Here is a 20073-nt window from a genome sequence, read left to right as displayed (position 1 = left end):
GCTTGTCAGGCAAAGTTAGCCTACAGACATATTTTGCTTGGCCTGCATATTTTTAAGGAAAATCTGAAATGAGTGGATTTGTTTAAAAATCAGGAGATTTCACTAAAAAAAAATCTGGACTTATGGCTTCAGTTGAGCAACAAGATGGTCTAGCAACACCATGTCTGCATTCCCATGTGATGACAGATTGTCCCCATAGGTTCTCCAGGTCACCACAAATACTGTACTGTCTCTGAGACATTAATGTTGGTTTTAAGGTACTATTTTTTTCATTGTGGTTGTACTAGGGTGTTTTTTTTTGTTTTGTTTTTGTTTTTACATCCCAGGACACTGTCAAAAGTAGGAAAGGGAAAGACAGGTCAAGAGGGGCTCATATTTTGCACATGCAGTCAGCTTCATGCTTCCTGCTTGGCTCTGAAGGTAGTGACTTTACAATCCCCCACTCTCCAGAGTAGTGCTATATATGGTTAATGTCCAGTGGAATTTTGGGGGGAATGTATCAAATGAATGATCCTTCCTCTGAAAAGAAGCGGCTGCCACCTAACACACTTTCCACTCTTACTGTGTGGGAAATCTGTTTCTCCAAAGACCACAGTTACAAATGTGGCCTCTCCTCCAGCCAAAGTCTGACATGCTTCCCCAGAGAACAGACTGGAGAAGGCCCCTACTGAGGGAGGGGGCCTGACCCATCATCAGTAGCCCCCATAATGTATTTTTATTGAAAATGTAATAAACTCTGCTTATCTTACAGGTATAAAATAGTATCTTGATACCATTTCCATTTATATCTCTCTAAAAAACATTTCTAGTTCTGGGGCCAGTTTTAGAACTGTGGTTCCTCCTTTTCACCCATTCGGTCTTGTGAATGAAGACAATGCTTCCAAACCTTGGAGGAGCAAAGGAAAAGAAGGAGGAGAGTCCCTGCTTTCTACCCCCCAGAAACCTATCTGGGAGAAAAGCCCACCCTTGCATTTTAGAGGCAGCATTGAAGCTGGTTCACTATTCTCTCTTGAGCAGCACAGGAAGATGTCAAAGGATTTTGTAAGATAGACATGGGAGGTCTATTATATGTTCAGAGTATTGAGTTTTTTCTCCTGGTTCTGGAATTTCCAATATCACGCACCATCAGATGCCAGCAGATTCACTTCCTATTTGGGCAGACTCCCATTTCTTTGTTAAGAAATTCAGATATACTCAGGGAGATTGAAAAACATGATCACAATATTTTGCAGGCCCTCTTGTCAAGAGGTACAGTCTATTTTCACACCTCTAGAATCTCCACTGGCCTTGTGACTTGTTTTGACTGCTAGCAGTGGCTAAGTGATGAGGAGTTTTAGAGAATAGGTGTCAAGCAGCTTTAAAGCCTCTACATCTGCCCTCCTGGAAGCCAGAGACCAGCATGCTGTGAGCAAGGACAGGATTAGAGGTCAGGTTGAGAGAGAGGCTCAGCCATGCTAGCTGACCTGCCAGGCAAATACAACTGCATGAGACCAGCAGAAAGCTCATCCAGTCAACCCATAGAAGCACCAGAAATAATATATCAGAGTGTGGTTTTAAGTGATCAAATTTTGGGTATATAGATAAATGAGTTTTGGTACAGCCAAATAATGGAATATTACACGGCAGGCAAAGTGAATGAACTATAGCAGCATGCATGAACAGGGACAATTTCACAGACAGGTTGGGTAGAAAAAGGAAGTGGATACTAGGGGCACCTGGTTGGCTCAGCCGGTTGAGTGTCCAACTCTTGATTTTGGCTTGGGTCATGATCTCAGGGTCACGGGATCAAGCCCCATGTTGGGCTCTGCACTGGGCATGGAGCCTGCTTGGGATTCTCTCTCTCCTTCTGTCCCTCCTATCTGCTCCCCAACCCCCGCCCCTGGGCTCGCTCTCTCTCTCTCTCTCTCTCTCTCAAAAATAAAAGAATGGATACTAAAGAAACAATGTATATAAAGTTATAAAACATGCAAAATAATACTCTACATAGGTTCATGGCCAAATGTGACCTGTTGCTTATTTTTTGTAAATATAGTTTTATTGAACAGACACATCTTTTCATTTATGTACTATGGCTGCTTCTGCACTATGCTGGAACAGTTGAGTGGTTGTGACAGACAGCGTGTATGGCCTGCACAGCTAAAAATATTTACTTTCAGGCTCTTCACAGAAAAAAATTGCTGACCCCCTATTCTACGTAAATAAATGCTGAGGAATGATAAACATCAAATTCAGGAGTGTGGCTATCTCTGAGTAGAAAGGAAGATAAGCTTTTGTTTTTTATTTCTTAAGCTGATGGTGTTAAGTTCATGGATTTTTATAGTATTATTCTTTATGCTTTTACATATGTCTTAAATAGTGCATAATAAACTGAGGTAAAACATATTCAATACCCCAACCCCAACCTCCTTCCCTCTAGTTTGCTCAAATGTGTTATTTCCTTGAAGCTGTTTCAACAAAAGTAAATAATGCCATTTGCCAAGCAGCAACGAGAAAAGTCTCCTAACAAGATTCAACAAGGTTTGTCCAGACAATGAGCAAACACTGCTTGCTCGGGCATAGGCACGTGTGGAGGAACATGGCTTTTCATCTTACCTGTCATTACTCAGTGACATGAACATTCTGGATGGGTGTGGTAGCCTGGCCCCTACTGCACTGATTGAGCACTTCCTTGAGCTGGCCCTGTGAGCTAAGCCCTTCATAGATCAAGGGTTGACAAATTATGGTCCATGGACCAAATCTGACTCTACCTGTGTCAATAAAGTTTTATTGGAACACGGACACATCCATTAGTGTACATATTGTCTGGCTGCTTACACGTTACAGTGGTAGAGCTGAACAGCTGTGACAGAGACCGTCTGGACCACAAAGCCAGAGAGAACCATCAGGACCTTTGCAGAAAGTGGTGACTGACCTCTGATATCAATAGTGTCATTTAATCTTCATAATACCCATGAGGGGGCCAGACTTGGTATTCCTGCTGCTGTATGAGTGAGGAAACTGAGGTGGCTCACCCAGTGTGTTAGGACGAGCCAGTGGCAGAGCTGGCATGCGAGGCCAGGACATGTGCTCTTACCACCTGCCATGCTTTGAGAACAGGGTGACTTTTCTCTTTTACACTGAAAAATAATACGGCTTCATTTTTTCTGGCTGTCAGCCAGGTGGGGTAACTTAGGTGTGATTATATCACGAGTCTTCCAGCACAGGAGGGACAGAAGGTTGGAAATGGTGCCCAAAGCTGTTGGCAGAGGTCTGTCATCGGTAATCTCCTTGCATTTATGCAGCCTCGGGCAGCAGGGTCCAGTGGTTAAGAGCTTGGACTCCAGGGCCAGGCTGCTGGCGACCCTGGGAGAGTTATTTACCCTCTCTGGTAAGGACACAGTACAGAGGACTCAGGGTGACAGCGATTCCACAATGGTGACTATTACCGATGCCTGGCCTCCTGCCCACCTCCCACCGGGGACTTGTCACTCCTACCTCTAGAATTGCACCCTGCCCATCTGTCTCTCTCAGTCTCTGCACTGCCCTGCCCCAGGCCTCCACCATCACCCCATCCACCCACTTCCTCAGGCTCCCACTGGCCTGCCTGTTTCCCTCTTCCTTCTCTCTGATCCAGGCTTCTCACAGTGACCAGAGTGATCTTTAAAAAAACCCAGATTGTAGCATATAAGCCCTTATGAACTTGCCAGTGAGTTCCCATCTCACTTGGAATAAAATCCCCAATCCTTCCCAGGTCTGAAGGGCTCTGCCCACCTCTCCTACTCCAGCCCCCACCGTGCTTCGGCCACTGGGCATCTTGGACTCACTAAATTCCTCCCCATCTCAGGGATCTTCCCAAGGGTGGTCCCCTGCCTGGATGCTGTCTCAGTTCTTAGCCGAATCAGCGCCTCATTTAAAAGGCCTCCCTGATGCTGGATCCTAGAGGAAGTCTTCCTTCTTCCGTCCTTTCTCGTGACCTACTTCTCTTCCTTGTATCATGCATCATAGTTTGAAACACGTAAAGATTTTTCAATCTTTAAACTTTTTTTCTCCCTGTAGGCTGGGATTGCAAACTCTAATGTCTTCTGGGGACAGGCAGTTAATTCAAAGGAGTCATGTGAGCTGGGTGGGGACCACGACGAATTTAGGCTAATGGGGTCAGCCCTACTCAGAGCCACCTATTCCCGACACAAAAACTGTAGGCCCAGTGCTGCCCAATCATCTCTCCTTTTAAAGGCATCAGAAATATAAATTTTTTATGTTAGCATTTTAAAATGGGCAATTAATTCTTAAAATGTCAAGTGTATTTTGTAGGTTAAGAGAGCTATCCACGTTACCCATTGGCTTTCACTTTATTACCTCTGTTCCAGACTTGTAAGCTCCGCAGAGGGCCCATTCTGTTTTGACCTCTGTGTGCCTAGCACATGACCCAATGTCATGAAGGCATGAAGGGATGAATGAGTGAATAAATGAACACAGGAACAGAGGAGAGGTAGAGAAGGGGAAGAGGGAGGGAAAAAATATATAAGATTGGATCTCTGTACTCAAGCTACATCATGAAGTTGGGAAGAGGAGACAAGACATTAAATCAACAGTTGAGGAAACTGTGGCTTGAGGAGGTCAGAGGCAGCAGGGCCTGGACACAAAGTCTCCTGCCTTCCAATCCCACATTCTGTCCACTAGACATCTGGGGTTTCCACCTGCCCCCTCCAACTCTGGGGACCACCCCTTCCTTACATTCAGGTTGGTTTTCTTTCTTGGGTGAGCTTGACCTGATTCCTGGTTCCAAGGGTGGACGTGAGGCCCAATGTGGCCATCCAGAGCATTCTATCTTCTCTGCCCCAGTGTCTAGGTCAGCGATGGCCAGGGGAGTCCAGTAGGAGGAATCCCTGGGATAGGCCAGGAAGTCCTGGATGAGAGAAGCTCTCTTTTTGGGGGTTGTTACAACTTGGAACTGCTAGCACTGTCTTGGGCACCGCAGTGGGAGAGCCTGTCTGAGACTGAAGCTTAACCTTCCAAAGAGAAGCAGGGAGACTAATGCCTCATATTATCACTTGAGTACCTGGATTTAGCCCTGCCTGAAGCTAGAACCATAAGATTGTTCAGCTATGTTTGCTATAAACACACTTATGTCCTTAAGCTAATTAGTACTGGGCTTTTGTCATTTGCTACCAAAAGAGCTTTTGGTTGATACCTCAATTAAGATGGGAAGGACCAGCATGAATAAAAGCCATAGGCAGGGGCACCTGGGTGGCTCAGTGGTTGAGCGTCTGCCTTTGGCTCAGGTCATGATCCTGGGGTCCCGGGATCAAGTCCCACATCAGGCTCCCCAAGCTTGCTTCCCCCTCTGCCTAGGTCTCTGCCTCTCTCTCTCTGTGCCTCTCATGAATAAATAAATAAAATTAAAAAAAAATAATGAAAAAAAAGCCATAGGCAGTGTGATGGTTAATTTTATGTGTCACCCTCACTGAGCCACAAGGTACCCAGATATTTCATCAAATATTATTCTGGGTACATCTGTGTGAGAATGTCTCTGAATGAGATTAGCATTTGAACCTGTAGACTGAATAAAGCAGACTGCCCTCCCTAACGTGAGTGGGCCTCACCTAATCAATTGAAGACCTGAATAGAACAAAAAGGCTGAGTAAGAGGGGTGCTTGAGCTGGGATATCGGTCTTTTCCCCTTCAGACTGGGAGCTGAAAGAAGGGCTTCTTGAGTCATGGGCCTGCCTGCTTTTAGACCAGAATTTATACCACCAGCCCTCTTGTTCTCAGGCCTCTGGACTCAAATAGGAATGATACCATTGGCTTTCCTGGCTCTCCAACTTCCTGACCACAGATCTCTTAACTTCTCAGCCTCCAGAATTGGATGAGCCAGTTCCTATGATACGCCTCTCTCTCTCTCTCTCTCTCTCTCTCTCTCTCTCTGTCTCTCCTCTCAATATAGATGCAGCGATATAGAGAGCTCCAATCCATTGGTTCTGCTTTTCTGGAGAAGCCTGACCAATACAGACAAGGGCAGGTGAGCAGTGGGTGGTGGGCCAGGTTCATAGACTCTCTGGTTCTTAGTACGAAGGTTCTCACAGTCAAAGTCTATAGGTCTGTTTTTGTCTTCCCAACATCTATTAGTTCCCTTTAAGAGAACCATCTCTCCCTCAGATACACTCCACATGCTTCAGCCTCCTTATTTCTCTCACTTTCATATCCTTGCCTAGACTGAAGTCTTGTCACATGACCCAATCTGGGCTAACGAGGGCCGCTAGGGATTCTGGTGGGGTGACTGGGAAAGATGCACTCTCCTTTTCCTGCGCATGCTGAGGTGAATGGAACTAACCCAGAGTGATAGGTACCATCTTTGCTGCCACATGGGAAGAACCTGTGTGGGACTAGTGCCAACTCAGAGGACAACATCCAAACCTGGAGTGGGATGAGTGGGATCCAAACCTGACATCATTGGAGCACCTGGATCCAGTCATACCTGATGTTAGTTGTACCTCTAGATTTCTCAGTATGTGAGTCATTAAGTTTTCATTTTTCCTAAGCCAGCTTGGGTTAAATTTCTTACTCTTGCAATCAAAAGAGGCCTGATATAGTCTGTCAAACTAAAGCCATACTCAAATGTATCTGTCATTTCTATTTCCAATCCAAAATTAGGCTGGCTGCATTTACCATTTTGCATTTAACTGAGGCAACAGGGCAGAAGAAAGACCATGATGTTGGGGGCCCCAGTGGGAAAGCCAGGGCTTGGTCTGGTACTCACTGTAAGAAGGGATTCCATAGGCTTGTGCTGGAGGAGGGTAGGTGGTGTAGGGGGCAGCCTGCTGGATCCCCGCGCTGTACTGTGTCTGGCCGTAGGCTGCCATGGCTGTGGCAGGCTGGCTGGGCAGGGCGCGTGGGCAAGGTCTGCATGGAAAAAGAGAAGATTAAATCTCCATACCCAGCCTGGCATCCCTTCCCCCTTATTTTCCTTTGGGTATTTGCTCTTTCCAGGGTAGAGACAACATCTGTGTTCATACAACCCCATTTCATTTCCCTCCTCCTGGACAGCTGGAAGACTTTATTCCTCATCTGCCTTGCAGTCAGATTCCATCATGTGATCGGATTCTGCTCCATAGAATGTATAAGCTGCTCCCAGGTCTGGCCAATAAAACCATCCCCTGTGACCCTCCTGCCCTTTCTCTTTTGGCAGCAACTGTCAAGATGGAGACGGAAGAGCTACAGTGTGGGTATCTCCTAGGTCTTGCATCAGCATGGAGAGGAGAGCTGCCCTGGGGAGTTTCATTCAATCCACACTGAACTTGAAGTGAGTAAAAAAGAAGCCTTTGCTGTGTGAGGTCAGTGGTCTGTGCCATTGAAAGCAGCAGCCTCTCCGTCCTACTCTACTTTATCCTAACTTAGACACCCTCCCAATGACTACAGCTTGGACAGGGCTGTCAATCAAGAGGCCCTGCTCTTAGCCAAGCTGTGGGCTCATGATGGAACATCACCCCATCAGATTCCACTCTGGGAATTTAAATCTTGTCCTGCATAGTTCATTTCACCAGCTATACTCTGAAGAGCCTGTCTTTTCATTTTCTTCTATTGCCTGGATCCCAGAAGCTGTCCTTTTTTTTTTTTTTTTCCAGAAGCTGTCCTTTTCTTGGTCTTTCTCAAGGTCTGATTATTCCACTTTCACTCACACTGGGAGCTACTTCAGATTTTCCAGGAAAATCCTTTTGGGCTGACATCAGCTGTAGAGTATATTCCGTTAACATGCAACACAAAAACACAAATGGTTTCTGTTCTCCATGCTGAATGACAGGGTCCCATGAAGACCTAGGACTTAAAGGGCCACTTACTAAGACACCTGTAATACCACGAGTGCTTCCACTCACTGTGTTCTCACCACAGGCTTGAATGGTGTCCCACAGGCTAACACCTGCAGTGTATCTCATCGGATGCTCACATCAGTTCTCTGGGGCAGGGTTTCTTGTAATTCTCATGTTTGAGATGAGGCACTAAAGCTCAGAGACCTCAAGTCACAGCTAGAAAGTAGGGGATCTGGAATTTGAAGTCGGGACTGTGACTCCAGAGTCCACACTTGTAACTAAGCTGCTTCTCACTTAGAGGACAGGGATGGATCCAGCCCTTCAGGCAGCCATAATTAAAGTCAAGGTGGGTTGTTCCAGAGGGAAGGGGACAAGGTGGTGGCCCAGGAGCCACAGGTGGTCCATGGATTCATGGATATAATTTCTCTAGGTAGTGCAGTTATTGATTTTTTAATTTGAATTCATCACTATTATTTTCAAACCAGGAGATTTCTCTTCCTCCCTCCCCTCTCCCCCCACACATACACACCTACAAGGCAGAAGTGTTAGCAAGCCTAGGTCTGCACTCCTGTGCAACTTTAGCAACCGATCTGAGTAGCAGCCACTTCTCTATCACACACCATCTACAACAGCCCCTACAGAGTCCCCCTCCTTTAGTGATAAAAACAGCTAAAAATTCTTGTGTGTATTACGCTCCAGGCACTGTCCTATTCTAATTCCTTTCTGTGTATTGATTCATTTAAGCCTCATGACAACTATGACAACCCCTCGAGGTAATTCCTATTCCTATTCCTATTTTACAGATAAGAAAACAGAGGCAGACAGAGACCAAGGAACATACTGAAAGTGCAGCACGGATGCAGAGGCCGCGCCCTTCACCACATCACTGTGCCATGTCTCCCGTTAGCTCCCACACCTGGTCACTGAGGCCAGCTGCGCCTGATATCCCGTATGTAGCTGTTCTAACTAGAGAGCCTGCCGAGATGTTAATGAGATCCCCAATTCTAGATGGGTCCCATTCTGGTTACATCTTTTTAGGTTAAAACCTGTTCATTCCCAGAATTCCTCCTGCCTAAGAAGCCTCATGGCAGTTGTGAGATGGGCACAAAACTTTATGGAATTATGAAAAGATGTTCTCCTGCCCTTCTTTTCTTTCGACTACTACTGTGAGAGAGGGTTGGGGAACTTGTTCCAGAGTGCGTGACAAACTCATTGGACCCAGAGGCGCCAGAACCAGTTCTGGAGGGTTTCATCCACCAGGGTTCCCGCTCAGGCCAGCACCCAACGATGCATCCCCAGGGTTAGGAATGAGCGCTGAGCACAGCACCTTAACTGAACCTGCTCCCAAGTGACACCTGCCCTTGGAACTAGAAGGTGGTAATTCCAGGCATCAACTCCTGCTTCCCATCTTCCCATCAGAATGCCCCCCCACCCCACACCCCTCTCCTGCAGATTAAACTGGGCAGGGCTGGGCAGCCCTGGTGGCGCAGCGGTTTAGCACCGCCTGCAGCCCAGGGTGTGATCCTAGAGACCCAGGATCAGGTCCCACGTCAGGCTCCCTGCATGGAGCCTGCTTCTCCCTGTGCCTGTGTGTGTGTCTCTCTCTCTCTGTGTCTCTCATGAATAAATAAATAAAATATTTAAAAAAAATAGAAAACCATATTCTTAAAAAAAAAAATAAACTGGGAAGGGCTATAGTGAAAACCTAGAGAACATGGTGGAAGTCCCCAACTCTGAGGCTTGAAGAAAAGTATAGATACATTTGACAGACCTCTGTTGCTACTAACAACCCCCAAAACATGTGCAGGGAAAGGAGGGCTGAGGAAGTGTGCTCCTTCTAAAGAGCTTCTCCAGTGGTTTCAAGGGAGGCGCAGGCCCACATCTGAGGGAGCTGACCCTCTAGATTGAGGGCACTTTGGCCACCTGGCCAGGCCCAGTGCAGGGCTTCCCAGGCTGTGGGGTGTAGGCCAGCAGCTTCCCGAGGGCTCAGAGGGCTCTGAGTGAGCTGTGGCCACCAGGGAGCCCCCTCTGCCCCCTGCACACCTGTGGCAGACACTGATGCTGCCCATGTGAGGGGGCGGGTCTCGGCTTTACTGGCTTGTCTCCTTCACTCGATGGGCAACTCCCTGAGGGCAGGGACCACCCCTCACCCATTTCCAGGCCTTGGGCCTCGGGGTCCCACAAGGGATGTGGCCTGAAGGAGTGCTGGGTGGGTGTTGGGGTGGGAAGAGAGGATGAAACCAGGGAGGAGGGGAGGGGGAAGGCAAGAGGGAGGCAGAGAGAGCAGGAGGGAGGGGGAGGCAGAGTGGAGAGGGGAGAGGAAGGAATAGAGGGAGGCTGAGGCAAGGACAGAGGGAGGGCGGGAAGGAGTGACAAAGAGTTGGCCCAGGAAAGGAGAGGAAGGGGAGGGAAAGAGAAGGAAAGACTAATAAAATGAACAAAGAGGGGAGAACAGAGCCAACACCCAACACTCTGCTCCCAGCTTCACTTGAAGCCTCTTTTACATGTTCTAGCTCCTTTCCTAGATGGGGAGACTGAGGCCTGCCAGGTGGAATCGCAGGCTGGCGGTGGCTCAGCTGGGAAGTGCTGGCCCTGGGATCCCCTTCCAGGGACTCTGGCCCCAGAGCCTTGCCCCGAAAGGGGGAGGAAGGGAGAGAGCCAGGGGGAGCTGGGCCAGGGTGCTCACCTTGAGAAGAACTGAGACACACTCGGAGGGGCCGATGTGGTGACGCCTGGAGGGAAAAGAAAAATTGGAAGGGCTTTAGCTGTCAGAGTGATTGATGATCCACAGAAGCTGGGCCTTCAGATGCTGGCCCGAGTGGGAAGAAACGTAGAGAATTGCTGTCAGGGACTTTCTTAATCACAAAAGCTCCTCCAAGGCACATCTTAGCACTTTCCTTCTTGAAAACCCTTTTTGGGGAGTTCTGTCTCCAGGTACTGATTGAAGGACCACATGGAAGGAGTCTACTATAGCATCTTGAAACATCAAAGTAGATGTGCCACCCCTTGCACAGATGGGGACACTGAGGCCAAAGGGACAGAAACAGTAGGCTGGAGCAAGCTCATATAACGAGAGAGCAGCCCCGTTGGGACCTGAACCAGGGTTCCTGCCTCCCAGGCTGGTGCCATTTCCACTCCTGGATGGAGAACTGCTCCCTTCCCTGCCTCAAAGGCAATCCCAAGAACCCAGGAACGGCAGACACCATTGGGTTTGGATTATCCTATGTCCATTTCCCTTCTGATGACATCACCTCAATGTTCCTCCTCTCTCTCCCCAGTTTTGGTCCATGGGGTGCAGGTGGTGCTGGCCCCAGCACCTAGGGGGAGACACATCTTGGCTCATCTCCTGGGCTCCAGCTAGGGTTGGAGCAGAAGGCAGAATGGGCCTGCACTCCTGATTCAAGTGTCTCCCTGGGCACACTCATCCATCAGGGGAGACAATGATGAAAGAGGCAACAAACAGGTGATAGAATTAAACTGGGAGAGAGATTTTCAAGAAGCTAATTTTACAAATGGGCAGTCCCCTGGAGATTGTGCTAAGTCCTCTTTAACAGTGCAATCAATGTCCCCCCTGTGGAGCCCTGGCAGATACTAGAGAACATGTCTCCTGACTGCACCAACCTGCTGATTCACACTGCCTGGGCAGTGCCTAGGTGGCACTGGGGTATGTGGCTGGGGGGGTGGTGTCCCTGTGCCTCCTAAGAAATGCTCCAAGGTCTCAGGAGCTCTGAGCCTCCGTCAGCTCCGGAGCTGGAGGCTCAGAATGCCAACTTGCAATTCCAATTCCATTACTCAGCAGCAATGAGACTTTGGGCACTTGCCTAGAGTCTCTGGACCTCAGTGTTCCCTCCTGTGAAATGGGTGGGGGGGATTGATCTCTCAAGAATGCGTGCCAGTTAAATGAGAAGATGATGATGTCATCTTCATTTACCCAGTGCTTATTACATGCCAAGCTCTCTTCTATTACCTGGATTAGTTACTATTAATCCTCATAATCACCCCACGAGGAGTGGGTTCTATTCACATCTCCAGGTTACAGATGAAGAGCTGCAGGCACAGAGTTTAAGTAACTCACCCAAGGCCAGAGGGGTCATAAGGGGCAGATCTGTGATCCGAACTCAGGTGGCCTGGCTGCAGAGGCTTTCCTGGCAACCAGGGCACTGCAGCCCACCATGGCACTCATGGTAACAACAGTAACTAGCATCCACGTAGGCGCTCACTACGTGCCAGGCCCTGTGCTAACTGCTCATATGCATGACCTCACAGTCCCCACAACCAGGCAGGCCGTGTCATCGTCCCTATAGTACAGATGAAGAAACTGCAGAAGGCTAAGGGCCCCTGCTCAAGTCACACGGCCTGTGGGCACTGGAATTGGAACTTGGCCCCCAGGGCCCTGTGTGTCCCGAGTCCGTTCCCTGAACCACCTCCCTGGCTGAGTCAAATTCTGTTGGAGTCCCAAACCCCTGGGTCAAGGGTGGGAGTCCCAAAGCCCATTCAGGGAGCAACAGCTAGGGCCAGACAATAAAGCCGAATGGACGATAGCAGCACGTATTGCCCAGAGTAGGAAGGATTTGGGGGAGACCTTGGTTCCAGCTATAGATGTGAGAATGTGCTGTGTGGGGTGTGTGCAGGCTCGTGTGTGTGTATGTGTGCGTGTGTGTTGAACAGCAGTGTGAAAATACATTTCTTACAATGTGTCCAGAACAGCCATGGTCTAATGCCAAGGAGAGCCCCTGGCACGCAGTAGGTGCTCACTCAACGCTGGCTCCCCTAGTTGGGTCTGCTGCCGCCGGCAGGACCTCCCAGCCTCCCATCCTTATCCTCCCCCAGGACTGGAGAGCGAGCTGTCTCATTCTGAAGCAGCCAGTGTCATTATTGGTAAAAAGCCCATGATCTGAGCGTGTTGAGTAATACATAAGTTACTGAATTAAACATTTTGAATATGTTTTTCTTAAATAAATATGTAAATATTCATAAAAATCGCAGCTTATGGAAACATTCCTATGGGCTCGGATTAACTGTAAATGTGAAGCGTCTTTCTGCCCCAGCCTCCACGCCGTGATTTGCATGTTTGCCGCACTCCAGCCTCCTCTGCGCTGAATTGCTGAACAACCCGCCTTCCCCAGGTGGGCAGGTCTCCCTCTCCTGCTGTGCGAACCTACAAGTCTCTCCCCTTCCCGCCCCAGCAAACCCTCCGGACGACTGTGCAAGTGAGAGATGGGTCTTCAGTAAAAGCTGTGCCTTCTGCAGACTGTAGGACTTTTGAAAAACACAGGCTCTGATCTTTTTGGACTGGTATCGTATTTAACTTTTCATCCCAGAGACCTGGCGGCATGAAAACCTGGAAAATGAGTACATATTATACGGAATGATCCTCTACCTGCCTCCCTCCTTTCTGCCTTTTTTCCCAGGTGGGGATGGTGTACATCTCATTGGGATCCCTGATGGCCTGTGACAAGTGGGGCTCTCAAGCTGTTTCCCTTTTTCAGGGGGCCTGGGTGAGATCCTGTCAAGGACGGCGATGCTCAGTGCTTTGGGCGCAGGGGTGGGGCAGGGGCTTGCTGGGAGTGCAGAGCTTCTCTCTCCATCTGGTTACTCTTGCTGTGGCCTAAGGCTAATGTCCTTGGAGGTCACAAGGACCAGGAGGCCTGCTTGCAGTTGTAGGCACACATCACCTGCATATTTGGAAGTGGGCCTGACAGGGCGGTCTGTGGGCAATGCCAGCCCTAATGTGACTTCGCTATTCAAGTCGCAGGCAACAACGGTTCTCAGGGTAGCCCAGAATGCCTTTCGGTGACCCCTCAGAGGCCCACTTCACCTCTTTCAGATGCCACTGTATCTTTAAAAAAATATATATATTTAAATTTATTTATTCATGAGAGAGAAAGAAGCAGAGACGCAGGCAGAGAGAGAAGCAGGCTCCATGCAGGGAGTCCAACATGGGACTCGATCCTGGGACTCCAAGATCACACCCTGGGCCAAAGGCAGGCATCCAACTGCTGAGCCACCCAGGCGTCCCAATGTCATTGTATCTGACCACTTTCTCTGGATGGAAGTCAGAGCAAGACAGACCCACTGAGGGTGGAGATACGGGAGGCCAGACCATCAAGCTCTCCGTGCAGCCCAGGAACCATCCTGCCCACAGCTCTGGCAGTGCCACTGCATGCAGGCACGATGCTCTAGACAGCAGCATGACGATGGTACCGTAACCTGCCAGAGGGGAAGACAGTGGGTGGACTGTGGCCACGAGTCCCTGTCTGATGCTAAAGTGTTACAGAGTCTGGCAGTGGGAGCAGCAGGCGTACAAGCATGCTGGCAATCTAGGGGGAGGTCATACTTCTCACGGTCACCCCAGCACCAACATGGGGCCATCGGCACAAGGGGCAGGTGACCTCAGACTCCACTCATCAAGTGAGCTCCCAGCATTTTCAGGGTGCTGGAAACACTACATACAGAAGCAGCAGCCGCCCACACTCACACTGGTGGGATCTGGAGCCTGCTAGATGGAGATGGACTTACGTTGATCACAGCTGCTTGTTTTCAACCTTGTTAGTGCCACTGAACTTGCCACGAGGGAAAAGGTTGAGGTCAATGGAGGCATCATTTGTATCCATGTTGCTAGAGGTGAAAGCAGCCCTAGTGACCCGACCTGATGTAGCCAATCCTTCGAGCCTCATCACGTGTCTTGAGGATGCTGCTGGCACATAAAATGGGACAGCTAACTCTCAAGGGGATGGTGCTGGGGAGACAGAGAACCTCCTCCTCTTATTTCTGAATTTCAAACCCTAAGTCTTCTCTTCCTCCCCAGCTTCCTATGGATAAAAGGAGAAGGATTAGCTAAATAGATGGCCAAAGCCTCTGAAATGAGCTCATTCATTCATTCATTCACTCACTCACTCACTCATTGCCTACCTGCACCAGGCAGGTACCAGGAACTGGGTTCTAACGGTGAGCTAAAGCAGTCAGGAACCTCCTGTTTAATGGGGAAGGTGGACAGCAAACAGAGAATTATGCAAATAAGCACCTAATTACAAGTTGGAAAGGAAGAACATAGAGGGTACAGAGCAGTGTACCCTGCACAGGACTCTGGGGATCCTCTGAAAATGCAAACTCCTGGCCTGCAGGTCAAGAAAGCTCCCAGGTGAAGACAGTAGGGAGGTTCCTCAAAAAGTCACAAATAGAGCTGCCCTATGACCCAGCAACTGCACTAGTAGGTATTGATCCCAAGGACACAAACACAGCAATTCAAAGGGGCACCAGCACCCCAGTGTTCATAGCAGCAATGTCCACAATAGTCAAACTATGGAAAGAGCCCAGATGTCTATCAATAAATGAATTGGTAAAGAAGAGGTGGTGTACACACACACACACACACACACACACACACACACACACCACACACTGGAATATTACTCAGCCATCAAAAAGAATAAAATCTTGCCATTTGCAATGATGCAGATGGAGTGAGAGGGTATTATGCTCAGTGAAATAAGTCAGTCAGAGAATGACAAACACCATATAATTTCACTCCTGTGTGGAATTTAAGAAATAAAACAGATGAACATAAAGGAACGGAAGGAAAAATAAAGTAAGATGAGAACAGATAGGGAGGCAAACCATAAGAGACTCTTAACTCTAGGAAACACACTGAGGGTTGCTGGAGGGGATGTGGGTAGGGGGATGAGGTTGACTGGGTGGTGGGCATTAAGGAGAGTACTTGATGTAATGAGCACTGGGTGTTACATTCAACCGATGAATCACTAAACTCTATCCCTGAAACTAATGCTACCCTATATGTCAATGAACTTGAATTTAAATAACATCTTCAAAGCAAAAAAAAGTGTCCAGGTGATGCTGACATGCCAGGCCACGAAACCACACTTCTAAGTGGTGAGAGTTTGGACCATGGGCTAATAAAGAACTGCAAATCATTAAAAAGCATCACAATTCCAGGTTCATAAAAATAAGTCTCCATTCTAGAAGTCCGAAACTCAAATGCATAATGGGCCTAGAACACAATATAAATGAGCAAGGCATGAGATCCAATTTTTAAAATAAGGCAACTAAAGCTAGGTCTATGTGTGTGAATGCACACTTGTGTAACTGTGTGAAGGAACTTGTGCAAGGGTATGCATACTTTGTTCATTCATTTGTGCATGCATGCACCTGCTGTGGGCCAGATCTACAACCCAAATCTCTCTAATCTGTCCACTTAACGTTCTTTCCCAAAAAAGCACACGGGCTTAATTCAATCTTGCTGCTGCTGCTGCTGCAGGATGACCATGTGACCTTGTGCCTGTCCCTTCCTCTCTCTAAGCCTTGGTTTCCACATCCACAAGTTGGGGCAATATCTCACACCCACAGGGCTGCTACCAGCCTTGCAAGAGGCAGGGACCCGTCAAGTGGTAAGAGCTCACATGCAGGAGCTGTTATTAGCTTTCCATTCTCCCGGGGCCCTTGCGTAAGCCACTTAAATCCGTGAGCCCAATTTGAATGTTCACACTTTTTTACCTCTCACTGGGAGGATTAAGAAGCTAATGATTCTGAAAGCAGCAGCCACTATTATGCTGCCTAATTGGACCCCAGGGGCCCACTTCTAAGTGATCCCCATGAGATGAGACGATTTCTAGTGCAAGATGTCTTGAGGAAGGTCTTTGCTACGAAAGGTGCATGTCTATAAACTGAATCAGCTCACGTTCTCTGTATGGGTGGTTTAAAGGGTTCCTGGGCCAGGGACAGTGACAGCAGGAGAGAGCACTGTATTAGGAGTCCAGAAGAGCTAACCCCAGTTTCAGCTCTGGTTGAGTGGCTATGTGACAGGGAACAAGGCATCTGTCCCTTATAGGGGTGTTCCTAGGACTGAACGGAACAAGGCCACCATATCTCAGAGTATGGGGTTCGAGAGGGCACATAAATACAGGCTCTTCTATTTAAATCATCACCGATTTATTTGAATGCATGTTAGAATCATGGTAAGACTATCAAAGGCATAACTTCATTTCTGGATTGGTGTTAAGTCATTTTGAAATGAATTAATTGAAATGGGATTGTTTCAAAGAAAAATCAGAAAGGGGGATCCCCGGGTGGCTCAGCGGTTTAGGGCCTGCCTTCAGCCCAGGGCGTGATCCTGGAGTCCTGGGATCGAGTCCCACACCGGGCTCCCTGCATGGAGCCTGCTTCTCCATCTGCCTGTGTCTCTGCCTCTCTTTCTCTCTCTCTCTGTCTCTCATAAATAAATAAATCTTAAAAAAAAAAAAGAAAAATCAGTAAGCACGCAACAGGAGAGGTGATATCAACATAGAGCAGAGAGTGGCTGGAGAAGGTGGGAATCTGAGAGACATTGCCAGAGGCGAGAGCTCCTTACACAGGGAAGGCATTCGATAATTAATAATAGTGCCCTCTCACATAAACAGGGGACTGGTGATTTCCTTCACACCCCACCAATCCCCCCAGAGTGGGATTTCTGTTTTGTTCAGGTAGAGGTTGTTCCAGGTGCTAAAGCCCCCAAGAAGCCAGCTGGGAGAGGCTGAAGGGTGGGAGAGGCGAAGCTGATCTATACCTCCTCAGGTGAGGACTCGGGCAAAGGTCTGGGCAGCTCAGCCTGGCTGGGATGAGATGAATCAAAACCTGCCAGCTCCAGGCTGGAACCAGTGAAACAGGGACTGAAAATTAGACCCTATCGTGCCTGGAGCAGAAGAGGTGCAGGAGGTCCTAGAGAAGACAGCCCAACCTGTCCCATGGGCAGTCTCACCTCTAGCAGAAACATGTAATGAAACGACAGCCTTGGCTTCTGCAAAAGATGTCTGCATTTTTTTTTTTGTATCTGCGTTTTAAATGAAAAAGTTTTCTCTATTCAGCTTTGCTTTCTTAGTTCTATAACATTTTTTCCTCTCCTTCCAGAAGACGGGATACAATTGAAATCCAATTTTCCCTTGAATAGCAATGGATGAGAGTTAATATTTCTCAAGTGGTTCCTATAAGCCAAGTATTGTGCTAAGGACTGCAGGAGACTTACCTCTATCACCGTCCATAACAACCTAACAAGGAAGTTATTATCTGTAGTTTATAGATATGGAAATAAGGCAGGGGGAAATTAAGGAAACTTTACTAGGAATTCAAAGCCAATATCAGTCTAAAGTTATCCGTTATTCTTCAAGACCATGCTGTATTCATCTGCCCACCCATCCATCTACCCATCCATCTACACATCCATCTACTCATCCATCCATCTTCCCATCCTTGATCCATCCAACCACCCACCCACTCATTCACCCACCCACCATCCATCCTCCCATCCACATCCATTCTCCATCCATCCTCCATTCATTCACAATCCATCCTTTACCCAACCATCCATCTACCCTCCAATGATCTGCATCCTTCCTCCATCCACCCATCCATCCTGCCTCCAACCATCCATCCTCTACCTTTCCATCCATTGATCTATCTACCTATCCCCCATAAATAATTTTTAAGTATCTACCCATGAGTCATGGACAAAGCTCGATGTTATTCAGGAACAATAATTTAAATACATATATAGAAATAAAAAACTGTCCTTGTCTTGGAGGAATTCACCATCTAGAACAACTGTTCTCAATCCTGGGTACATAATAAGCTCCTCTGGAGAGCTTTAGAAAAATCCCATTGCTTGGGTCATACTTCTGACCAATTAAATCAGAATCTCTGGGGGTGGGATCTGGACATGAGCCTGAAACATTTTTTTCAACTTCCCAGGAGATTTCAGAGTGCAGCCAGGTTTAAAACCAGTGAGGAAGCCCATTCTGAAAGTGTGGTCCTTGGGCCAGCAGCAACAGTATTTCCTGGACCTTGTTAGAAACACAAATTCTTGGGCCCCAGAGCAAACCTGTACCAAATCAGCAATGCTAGGAGTAGGGCCCTGTCATCTATATGGTAACAAAACCTGAAAAGTGATTTTGATGCACAAGAGAATTTGAGAAACACGAAACTGGCACTTCGCTACTCAGAGTGGCTGGTGAACCAGAAGCATCAGCATTGCCTGGGAGCTTGTTAGAAATGCAGACTCTTAGGCTGGATCAGAACCTGCAGTTTAACAAAGTCCCCAGCTGAGTCTATGCACATTACAGAGGGAGGCACACAGAGCTAGCCCATACTTAGTGTTTTCTAAGCACTCTGCAAGGCTTTAACAAAATCATGCTAAAGCCTTTCTAACCACTGGCCCATGTGCAGGTCACTCTATCACATTCCTGCTGTACTTCCTCATAAAAATTACCAGCATCTGAAATCCCATATTTGTTTAAAAATTCAGTACCTGTCTCTTCTACCAGAACATAAGCTCTGGGAGGGGAACTAGTCTGTCTCGTTCACCATTATATTCCCACCACCTAAACCAGGTGCTGGCTCACGGCAGGCATTCTAGAACAATTCACTGAACACACATGCAGCAGACATATCGTCATTGTCCAGATGAGGACACAGGCTCAAGGAGAAGAGGAATTTGGTCAAGTGCACACAGCGAGCAAGTGGCAGAGCTGGGAAACACACGGCCTGGCTGAGCCCAAACCCTATAGGATGTGGGGTCCAGTGAGCATGGGAAGATGCAAAAAGTGCCTCTGAGAGCCGAGTGACCTGCAAAGCCGCTGAAGGCAGGGAGTAAGTGGGTCTGCTTCTCTCTCAGGTCCCCAGCGCCTCATGCACGGCAGGCGCATCAAACAACCCAGTGACCACATGGCTGCAGAAATGAAGCAATGAATGAGAAACTACCAACTCTCTGGAGGGGCTTGGGAAGTTTCACAATGAGGCAGAGGCCACACCGGATGAGGGGCAGTTTGCCAGGCAGAAAGGACGGTGAAGGGAGCCCTGTGATGCTGCACTTCCACTTCTTAGCATCTTCCCTAGAGAAACAGGGCACATGTTCAAACAGCAGCTTGCATGACGATACCCCTGGTAGCACTGTTTGTAAGAGTAAAAAATTAGATAACTCACGTTCATCCACAGGGGATGGCTTCGTGAACTGGGGCAGAGTCACTTGTGAGTGCGTTATTCGGTTATGTAAAAAAGAGGCAAATCATTACTTAATGTGTCCTGAACGAGCAGACCAAGTTAGAGCAAATATGTCTTATGTGACAGCTCTTGTGTTTAGATTTTTTCCAGCGATACCATAATGTCTATAGTAAACATACATTTTTAGGTATATAAAAATGTACACACCTAAGTCACATGAATGCTCATTGATACAAATGTGATTGCTTACAGGAGGGTCTTAACACATGCAGAACAGGGTATAGTGGTTATTTCCAGGGAAGGG

General features: G+C 47.9%; 1 protein-coding gene across 3 annotated transcripts in view; it reads right to left on the bottom strand.

Moving 5' to 3' along the window:
- Window positions 1-20073, bottom strand: part of EYA2 (EYA transcriptional coactivator and phosphatase 2) — a 262825-nt gene that overhangs the window by 155792 nt on the left and 86960 nt on the right. For 2 of the 3 annotated variants that reach the window (XM_072801322.1, XM_072801321.1), the window contains exons 3-4: window positions 10471-10516; window positions 6737-6879 (exon numbers count right to left, since the gene is read on the bottom strand). In XM_072801322.1, coding sequence (XP_072657423.1) covers window positions 6737-6879; window positions 10471-10516 — 189 coding nt within the window. The remainder of the gene's footprint in view (window positions 1-6736; window positions 6880-10470; window positions 10517-20073) is intronic. The other variant, XM_072801324.1, reaches the window with a different exon arrangement.

This window comes from Canis lupus, chromosome 26, assembly GCF_048164855.1.
Source record: "Canis lupus baileyi chromosome 26, mCanLup2.hap1, whole genome shotgun sequence".
NCBI lineage: Eukaryota > Metazoa > Chordata > Mammalia > Carnivora > Canidae > Canis > Canis lupus.
Note: the sequence above shows the minus strand (reverse complement) of the source record. Positions and strands in the feature narration are given on the sequence as shown.